Source organism: Bombus vancouverensis, unplaced genomic scaffold (assembly GCF_051014615.1).
Source record: "Bombus vancouverensis nearcticus unplaced genomic scaffold, iyBomVanc1_principal scaffold0062, whole genome shotgun sequence".
NCBI lineage: Eukaryota > Metazoa > Arthropoda > Insecta > Hymenoptera > Apidae > Bombus > Bombus vancouverensis.
Window position 1 is genome coordinate 277,559 of NW_027468953.1, and position 11,306 is coordinate 288,864.

Genomic DNA, 11,306 nt, shown 5'->3' on the forward strand with positions numbered 1-11,306 from the left:
TCTCAACGTTTTCATTTTCACGCCTACGCTACGCTCGTTAAACACGTTCTAATGAGACCATGTGCTAACATTGCGAGTTTTATTATTTTCGCACAATAATTTATCATTTTAGATTTCAAATATTACATTCATACATTTTTCGTTGTAAATTTCTTTCTCTATTTAAACAATTTACCATTGTTGCTACAATAAATCAATTAATTAAATTAATTGATCAGTTTAAACTTAAAATATCATTTCATAAGTTTTCGTCACTTGAATCTAAAAACAACAGAAAACGGTATACCCGCATCATACATAGAAAGGAGATTAAAAAGCTAGAGTGATCATATTCAACGATCACAAAACGATAATAGGACATTGTGTTTCTTCTGAAGGGCATGAAATTGTCAGGAGATTATGCCATAAATGAAATTGGAAGCTGGCTGGTCAAAGGGATTAAACTCGGTTAAACTCAATTGTGCTATATTGCACAAAGACTTGAGAACTGCTACCAAATATCTACTAGCTTAAAGGTGTGCTGATTACACCTTACAAATTGTAATTATATTTCAAATACAATCTCCTAAGTAATAAGTAAATTAAATTAATACTTTACCTAGAATCTGTGATACATTAATATAACAAAAATACATTTCTTAAATTATTCATTAATTTGCAATGTAATTAGAATATTATCTTTATTTTCTGGTGTCTTTATTATTCTTAAAAGATACGCTGCTTGTTTGCAAATTTAACACTACGTATGCTATTAATAAATCATTTTATATTTAATTTTGCAACCTTCAATCATTGTTAAAATTGATTGATAATACCGTTGGTTAATAGAAATTTGAAAATGCTCTCGTTTCCACTCGATTAAAAGGTAATTGCACAAACTGTCACAGTGTTGACTACAAATCACGTGTGTCGTTCTATTAAATTTATACACAATAGTATTTATTCTCGTTTTAATTTAAAATGAAATATGTTATTGTATGAATAGCAGAATGTTCAAATAATTGAAACAACTTTTTGTCCTCTAATTAATGATTCTCATTTAAAAAAATTTAAGAATTTTAATCAAGAAGATTTTGAAGTCTCGATCTAAAATGACCAAGGATTGAAACAGAGAATATTTTGATGCCAACAAATACATATTCTTCAGATATGAAACAAATGTGATAATAAAAATCGGTGTACATGAATGAATGTTGAAATATTGGAAAATTGTATAATTATATCCATTCTCTGTTGCGTTTAGATGTTTCAATTAATGTTTCATCAGAATTTTTATCGAATATTTTAGAGGTACTGGCTGTAAGGTTTTTTTTAAAATTAAAATTAAAATTAAAATTAAATGTAAGAACAGATTCAAAGTATAACATTTAAAAATTTGTAGTTATAAAATTTACTTGTATGTCATAATTATGTAAGTGAATTAATCTCATAATTAATTAAATGAATTTATTCTATGTGAGTAAATTATATTTATCTATAATAAGTCTTAACTTATTATTAATAATCAGCTAACATTGCATAATACTAAGTAAAGTAACTGAAAATTCTCGACGTGAGAATTAATTATAATTTCAACAAGAAAATAAAAAAGAAAAGAAAAGAAAAGAAAAAAGAAAAAAAAATTCTATGTAAGTGATTGTTCTATGTAAGTAATTCTATGTAAGTGATTTGGGGCTCGGCCAGTACCTTGCCCTTCTTTGGGATATTCCGAATTATCTGTCCTCTCCGAGCTGCAAATCTGATATCTCAGATGTTAGGGAAACTCCCTGGCCGGTAAGGCACGATAGACAGATGAGACTAAACGGCTGGTGGAGAGGGCAATCATCAACAGAGGGTCACACCGTGCGGATACAATACTGGGGTCTCAATAAAATCTTACAACCGTGGTGTTCAGAACATCAAACTCTGTTTGCATACACCCGGTGCACATAAAGTGTCAAATTACACTAACACTGGATTTATTGAACCTCTTTCACCTTGACCAGTGGCTCTTTAGTTTATGATTTGCAACAGAATCCCTGCATCAACGCAGGTTCACGAAACATACAACTTCACGCACCAAATATCGATTACAGTCAATCGACACTAACAATCAATAATTTGTCTGCGAGATGCTCCTCTGGAAGTTTTAACTATATATATTCCGGTTTTAACTATATATATTTAACTATATATATTAACTATATATTTTCCCTAGGAACAGTAAGATTTTAACGATACAACTTTATCAAGAGATCTTAATGTCATAAACGGTATCGAAACTTCGTAATTAATATTGTTAAGGAAGAAAATATTGGTAATCTCCTCGAACGACGAGCGCTTGATATTCACAATTAGAACTCGATATCTTAGCTTCTTATAATATCCTAATAAAATGTTATTTATCGATTACAATTGTCCTGTCGTATTTTATTGTGTTTGCTTTATAAATGTGAACTTTATTCAAAAAGAGTTCATCGATATAACGGTATTGAAGAGAACTACTCGAGAAACTATATCTAGCGCTTGGATGGAGGGATTGCTTGCTTCTTACAATCGAATAATTGGAGTGTAACTAGAAACACGAACGGTAGTTTAGCAATGGAGAAGAACTTTAGAACGACAGCAATTTTCTTCTTGTTTCTTTGAGAAAGGCACCGTTCATTTTATGTTTGACGAGAATGGGGTTGTTGGACGAATTTGATTAAAAAGGAAAGATCTTTAACAAATCTATATTTTTGATTTAATTATTTGAAAATGCAATTTTGCATATACCTATGTGCAATTATATACTATAATCGCAGGCGTTTCTTTAAAATGATGTACCATTGAAACAAGGCAAAATATCGTCGAATTCTTCTAGATTCAATTTCTCAAAAGAATGGCTCTATTGATTAACCAAACATAGTTCCCATAAGCATATACGTACTTCTCAGAAAAGATAGTTATATCTAGATCAATATTACTCCCCACAGTGACCTATATGTCAAAGAAAAAAAAGACACATCAAGTATTAAATCATACTACTATTACGTCCACTATCTCTACAAATCCTCCACTCTTGGAAAAGTCTATCTTATTCAAACGTAACGTAACTCAAATTAAATCTTTTCCATCATCATAAATACGAAATATTTATAAAATTATCATCTTCGATTATTTACTCAACATCTAGCTAACAAAATCTTCTCCATCGCCGTACCCCTTAATCCTGACCGCGTACAATTAACGTATGAATAGTTAATTTATTGAAATTTAAACGACCATTTTACGCTACTTGTACTCGAATGATTTTAGGATCTTGCTGTATTTCTTGCACAGTGTTATACTGACAGGCGAGAAACATAGAAACGTAACTTCCGATCCATTGATTTACCCTAAACAGACGATGATAGGTTATACGGTGGACGCAATACAGAAGCGTTTCCGATGCAATTCGAAGGTGCGTTGTTACAATGGAGTTCATCGATCCATAATGACTATTTCCCCGTCAGCTACAGCCTGTAATAACGGAATAGCCAATAAAGTATATCCTGTCGATTTAATCGTTACCCCCACGGTGCACCGCGCGCACGGAGATCGGATCGGTGATTTTCACGTGATGTTTCGCAAATCGTGAGGCGCTCGCGTGATTCGCGCGTTTTAAGCGTTCCCGCTCTTCCCGTCCGATAGAAAGAGAAAGGGAACAGGGGGTGGAAGGAAGAGGGAAGATACGTGATGCGGGTTCAACCTGCCGCGGGAACCTTTAAAGAAGGTCGGTGCAACGGGAGAGATGTAATTTTAATAAATTGGAGAACAAGTCATTGTAAAAGATGGATATTCAGATGTTGGAGATGCAGCAGATCTACGACTCGCTGGAATTAAGTTAGTTAAGGTGTTGAAAACCTAACGTCTTTTCAAAGGCGTTTGCCGCGTTTCTTTTCAAATCAAAATACATACACACGATACGTACAATGTATGCGCCTAAAGTTTTAAAGTTAATTTCTATTCAAGGAATGGACTGTTTTATTAAAGGTTTAGGAAATTGAAAAGAAGCAATTGCTTGTTTCTAAGAAAGAATCGCGAGAAGTACAGTTAGAAACTGTATTGTGAATCACTTTTCCTGGTTTCCGTAACGAGGAAGTGAAAAAAAAACGCAGATAAGTCAGCTTTTACCGCAGCTAAATGGGAGATACGCAGGTACGAGTCGTTACAGTTTTGTCGTTGCAACGATTCCCGCTGCGTAATTTGATAATGAACAGTTGAAAAATAGCAGCGTTGTATCCGTACTCTTTAATATCCCATTATATGGAAGTTAACGACCGGAAAATACACCGCTCGACTACTTGAAGGAAGTAGCTCATGAGCAAGTCTTTTGTATCCTCGCAATGATATAATTCCTGTAACGTCTCGTTCTCGGAGGATTTATTTCGTTGATTTGTACGTGTTTATTACTTTTGTGTTTTCATGAATGGAGCATGTCACATGCGAATCGTAATATGGTTTTAATGGTGTTTCGACTTCAATGATATCAGCGGCTGATTGCGCTTCCCGTAAGAAGCTTCCAATCATTATGTATTTTAGGAACAACAAATAAGGATATTTAGAGAACGAATTAATTATTCAATTGTTCGCGCAAGAAATACTCAGTACCTGTCTCTTTTTCGAAAGTTATAAATGCTGTTTTCAAAGAGTTCCTTAGCTCACCATAAACCAGATAAGAATCTTTGGTTCCATCTAGAAAAAGAAACCTTCAGATCAAACCGAAAGGGGTTCGGATTATATTTTCTAATCGTATTTGTATATTTCTTTTTACGGTCAGCTTGTCATCCACGTACAATCGAACAGAGAGTCCATTAATTATTTCCCTTCGACTTGTTTCAGGGGGAGCATCTCGGAAGCCATGCCGGCTGACGAGTTCGCTGGAAATCGAAACAGAAGCAAACCAAGACTGCAACCACCTTAACGAACCGCTATTATCACTGGCAAGGTCATCGGGCAGACCGGATCTAATCATGCTCACGCCGACCATGCTTCCTGTGCACTCGTTCCTCTTTCTTAACGACGTCAACCGGAAGATCGGGTGCTAAAAAATTCGAAATCGAGTTGATTGAAAATCTCAAGGAATATTAAAAAAAAAAATACGGATAAACAATTTGATATAGAAATCATCCATTTTGGGCAAAGAAAAGAAACAGTCAGAAAAAGGAATAACCACAAAAGCTCTGAATTTCATTGCTTCCTAATGGTACTTCCTTGGATATTTTTACATTCTGGAGACGTGAACGAACTCTGAAAAACAGAAACGACTTCTATCGGATGATCGAAAGAACTACCTGGACACTGAGTATAATTATTCACACGTGCGGATGCCATTTCCGGCATGTTTCTCCATGAAGAAGGTCAGCTTCAGTTTTTGCCACTTGTAGATAGAAGTTGAAGTGGCGGACGTCTTAACGAGGTTGCTAGAATGTCAAAGAAATAGATGAGGGAAATATTATGAAGATATATTTATGAATATCTAATTGAGCATTTAATTAAGAACTTAATCGAAAGACCAAAATAAGTTGGTTCTTGAGACCAAGTACCTATCTAAGTATAATAGTCTTTTGTACTTACGGTTTAGTAAGAGGACTCGAGTAAAACGATTACTCGTTAAAAGGAACAATAGAATAATCATGCCTCCGCAGACGGTGGTCTCTGCTTTCATGCCTCATCGCGGAGAATCTCAGCGAAAAAAGTGTCCCGAAGCGTGAGCTGAAAGGTGGCTATGTAGGCTGCCTAGTGAATGCCGTCGCCATGGTGGAGCTGGCGTGTAGCAACTCCCTAAGTCCAGAAACCTAATCCCGCGTCAGAAAGACAAAATTCGCTACGGAGAAAAGTAAACAAAAATATATATATAGGAAAGAAGAGACAAAGATTAAAGGTCGTTAAGAATTAAAGGTAATTTAATGATAAAAGGGAGAAAGAATTGTGTAAAAATTCTACTGGGAAAGAAAAGAAAGAAGAAACCTCCAACGAGAAAGACGTGCTCAGAAGCGAGTCCCACGTAGCGCCATGTAGAGAAGCAGGAAGAAGCGCAGTCTTCTTCAGGCATTCCAGCGTCGAGTAATGCTGAAGCATATCCTGACGGGGCAACCGTCGTCAGCGGGCTCCAGGCACCAGCACAATGACTACCAGGCGAGCTCGGACTCGTTGCACGGCGGCCACCACCACCACCATCATTCTGGTCACCAACAGGATCAACAGCAACACCATCATTACAACCAAAACAGCAACGTTCGTGGAACGACAGGGGGGAGCCAAGGACGGGGAGTCGACGTTTACGACTCGGTGGTCCATCAAAGAGCCAACGTGCATCAGGCTGCCACCACGCCATCTTCCACTCACAGACACCCTTTGAATCATTCTCAGTTGAGCGTGAACAATCTTTCTCAACGATTGAATCACTCGCACGCTCTTAATCTGTCCACGTTGTCCACGTCGAAGCATTCTGTGAACAGCGTCAGTCCTGTTGCCGGTGGGAATAACAATAACAATAATAATAATCTGTCGACTACATTGGGGGTGATATCCCCGGCGCCGCTGCACCAGGGCAACAGACCTAAAGCGAATGGAGGCTTTGATATCTCGAGACTGTCCAGATTATCCAGTCAGGCGACACCTTCGCCTGCACCTGCTCTTCAGGGTACGACTACCGGGGGACAGTTAACCGGTCCCGGTTCCACGGCGTACCCCTTGAACGCTTCCTGGTCGTCGTCCCTGTCAAGGAATCACAAGGACCACGAGGTTGGCGCGAAAGAGACGTTGACCAGTTTGGGTTTATTGTGTCTAGTGTCGTTGTTACTGGCGCTACTCTCGTTGATCTTCTTGCTGAAGATCTCACCGTTAACGGTGACGCCGAGTAGCCTGATCAGCCCGGAAGAGTATACGATTGTCTACGAGGTGACGTTAGCGCTGTGCGCACTCGCCCTCTCCCTAAACCTCTGCTGTCTCCTCGTGTGCGCTATACAGTTCCTCTTCACTGTGAAACTCGTCAAGACTTCGTATCAAGGACATTGGTGAGTAGAGTTTTCGTTTTATGCCACGTTGGGTAAATCCGTGATTTATAACGCTTTAAATACCTTTGTACATAATCCGTACTTTACTCAACCCGAAGGTCGAACAAGGTGTGAAAAATATATACGTTTAAAGTTTGTATCCTTAAGATACTGTTATCTTTGAAAATCCGGAAGTCAAACAAAATACACAAAGAGAAACTTCTAAAAGTGCAAATAAACATTGAGATACAAATATCCTTTAATCCGAACTATACATATGATGGAAAGAGGACTCTCATAGTCATCGACATTTTCTCTCCTAAATGTCAACAGCATCCATATTTACATTGTTGCTGTTGTACATGTAACTTTTCAAACTTACTTAGGTATTGATAAAGAAAAGAAAAACAAGCATTTTCCTGGTAGCTGGGAATTCGCGGGATTCGCGGTCGAACGATGATTACCATTAATTTCTATAATCTGGCGACGCTATCCTCAATCAAGATTATCCTTGTGCCGGAATATAAGTTCTCATTCGTCCATGCGTGGCCTATCTGTGTGCGTCTGGAACAATGGCAGTGTCCCGTATCCCGTGCGATGAATCAGAGGCCTGTCTAGTGTTTCTTCTCACGCGGCCTGGAGGACGAAACGCAAAAATTCACGTCCTGTACTTGACGTGCAAGCGTTCACCGACGGCGTGTCCCGTTTTTACCGATCAAACACGTGTCTGCAATCACAATACGATACTATGTGGTGAGATGTATCCGTAAATGCGTATGTTTCGTGACGCGAACCTTGAAAATGAAAATTACACTTTCGTTTATTCCTCGAGCGTCGTGCACGCAGGAAATCGTATAATAATTTTATTAGTAAGATTTTTTTTTATATAGACTACTGTTACGCCACGAGGCTTACCACGGGCTGTATTTTCTAACCGTCGCTCGCGGTCCTACAACGTCGCAGACGGATCGTCGCGGCTGCCCGGCAAACAAACATTGTAGTGGCAAGCGCATGGTTCATTAAGCAGGGCGACCTCCAGAAACGTCGACTCGTGGCCGTTATTTTACCTCGCGTAAAAGAATGTGGCGTGATCCGAACGTAGTGGGGGTCGCCTTCCAGAAAAGACGAAAATAATCGAAGGGCGGGCAGTTCCTTCTGACGAGTCAAACGTGACACACCGAACATATCAGACCAATAGCAAACGAATTTATCTAGAGATCAAAGTCGAGTCAAATTTCTGTAACATCTTCATCAGATTATTGTAAAATATATTGTTCTATGTTAACCTGTTAATACAGTGTTACATTCATTAAACCACCTCTGTTATCCAAAACGAAACAGGGGAACGACTATTTCGCGGCGTCGATTAACATGATCGTAGCGAGAATTTACAACTCTCGTTGACGTGCTATCTCGCGATCGCGTCTCTCCGCGAACGGTCGTAATATTTGGTCCTTCGAGCCGGATCACGTGCCAGTGAAGAGTGCACTTACCAGTGACCACACAGTGCCACGTGACTTTATCAAAACCAGCAGCGGGAGCGGGAGCAACCACTACAGCGAAACCAGTGACGTCAGGCGCGTCATCTTCGAAGAAGCACATCCCATTGGCAAGGGAACGCAACCACGCAGCCTTCCGCCGCAGCTGGACAGTCATCAACGCAACGAATTTCACAACTTAAGAATACAACCGAACGAGTGGCCGTCGGGAAGGAACAAGGCGTTCCTCACCAAACATACACGCGACCTCACGCCGCACGACAGTAAGGTAAGCTCGTTCCTTATTTCGACCATCTCCTATCCTCGGCAACGATGACGAGCGAAGACCAACTCATCTCCCTGTGTCGGAGACGAGGCTATTGTAGCGGCCGATTCACATACTTATCGAACCGACTGGACGAGTACGAGCAATCCGGGAGTCAGCAAAACTCCTTATTAACGAACTACGAGAAACAACTGACCGAAGTTGCGAATCAATTCGAAGCGATCCAACTCGAGTTAGAAGTATTAGACGAGGAGGAACAAGCGCGCGGCTTCGAAATAAGGGATCAGTACGTCGCGGTAGACACAAAGCTACAAAATCTTCTGAGGAACGCGCAAGCAGCTTCGCCGTCGACATCCATAAACCTTCCAACCTGTGCATCATCCGCAAGTTTAAATCCAATAGCCATTAAATTACCAGATCTTCGGCTCCCTACTTTTGACGGAAGCCTAGAAAAATGGAACACGTTTTATGATACCTTTTCTTCCACAATCGATAAAAATCCTAGTCTCACGGACATACAGAAATTCCATTACCTGCAGTCCGCCCTGCAAGGAAAGCAGCCGAGTGTTTAAACGCGTTAACCCCTTAGTAATGTAAACTACAGTCAGGCTATAGCAGTTCTCAAGGAGAGTTTCGAATGTCCACGATACACAGCTTTCAATCACTGCATGGAAATAATTGATTATCCAAGGATAACCAAGGAATCTCCAACGGAATTAAGGCGTTTAGTCCACACATTTAAACAACAAATATGTCGCAGATGAAAGAACACCGGAGCCTTTGGAATTTTGGATAATCCCGCAACATTGTAACCTAGAGTCTACTATAGCTGTAATTGAACAATTTTAGTTATTCAACCCGATTGTAATTGTTCGAGAGTCGTGATAATGAGCTTGGGCTCGAGGCGACAGTCAGTCGCCGAACGTAGCCGCGGTCACGGGATGAACGCTTTGTCTAACAAAGGTATGGAGTAATTCTATAGCTCTCCTTAAAAGAAATATTCGTGGCGACACGCGACAGTAAACATTCCAACGGTTTCTGTCCTGTGGCTCGCCACACGCAGACCCTATTCTTCGAGTAAGATGATTGCCAGATGTCGATGCGTCTCCGCAGTACATGTTCGGCTAGCTCGAGGGCCCGTTATAAATCTTAAGGTTTAGTTAACTAAAGTCCTTCAAACAGACAAACAGTCTTTGTCCCAACTACGGGAAGATAGGGGAGACATATTTTTCAACGAGCGGCGTCTTCCACTAGCAACTTTCCCTCGAGGGCGGCTAGCATCTTTTTCTAACCACCGATATGGAGATTGACCAATTAGCAACGCCAATTTCCCTTACTTTCTGAACGAAGGCTTTTCTCGACGAATCCGATGATCTCGTGTCCTTAGACACACCCCATTATAGTTTTCCTCTGTGGCATGATCGGGACGGGAAAGACATTCTTTCTTGCGGCCTCATTGATGAAAGGAGTAACTCTTTACGACCAGTGAATATTACGCGTCCGACTTAGATTTTGTGAGTACGTTCATCTATCATCCCGTCGACCGCGGATTCGTTATTGAACCTAGGATCATTGTCATTAGTTTCTCGAGCACCTAACTACCGTGGTTACTTGTCCAGCTCTATAATAATCGTATTTGCACTAGTCAATGTCTTCTCCATTGCATAACGACAACGTGTAACCCAAACGAAGATTCGTTTCACGCCCCTAACCCTAATTCTAATGTAAACCCGACATATATAATAATTCTATATTGAAAAAAATATGAAATTAACATGATATATACATTATGTTACGACCGTTCGCGGAGAGACGTGATCGCGAGATAGCACGTCAACGAGAGTTGTAAATTCTCGCTACGATCATGTTAATCGACGCCGCGAAATAGTCGTTCCCCTGTTTCGTTTAGGATAACAGAGGTGGTTTAATGAATATAGCACTGTATTAACACTAATAAATTAACGTTTATTTCAATAACTTATTAACTGGAAAGATATAAATGGAACAACAAAAGAAATGTAACTACGTAATGCGCGATATAAGATATGTATTGACTGTTTGGCTTCTCGAAACGTTCTGCCCGCCCTTCGATTTGTTAGTTTTTTCTGGAAGGCGACCCCCACTACGTTCGGATCACGCCACATTCGTTTACGCCAGATAAAATAACGGCCACGAATCGACGTTTCTGGAGGTCGCTCTGCTTAATGAACCATGCGCTTGCCACTACAATGTTTGTTTGCCGGGCAGCCGCGACGATCCGTCCGCGACATTATAGTGCCGCGACCGACAGTTAAGAATATGATCTATGGCAAGCCGCATGGCGTAACACATTACTACATAAGTTATATATAAAATATGTATATTATACCCTTGCCTACTGACTGATATGAATTTCTTTCGGTCTCGAATGCGTTAAAAAAGAGCGCAAAGAAGTCGAAATTACTTATTGTAATTAGTAAAACGACCTGAGAGGCAGACAGATACAAGAAAGAAGGAATATTATATTAGCGGCATTTTTGTAGCCATTATATAGGGTTTCGATCG

The 11,306-nt window shown here is 39.9% G+C and overlaps 1 protein-coding gene across 1 annotated transcript; it reads left to right on the forward strand.

Moving 5' to 3' along the window:
* Positions 1 to 4,621: 4,621 nt before the first annotated feature.
* LOC143304889 (uncharacterized) lies at positions 4,622 to 7,060 on the forward strand. The gene has a single exon (XM_076627387.1). The coding sequence runs from the start codon at positions 6,070 to 6,072 to the stop codon at positions 7,021 to 7,023; it is 954 nt and encodes a 317-aa protein (XP_076483502.1). The 5' UTR covers positions 4,622 to 6,069; the 3' UTR covers positions 7,024 to 7,060.
* The last annotated feature ends 4,246 nt before the right edge of the window (positions 7,061 to 11,306 follow it).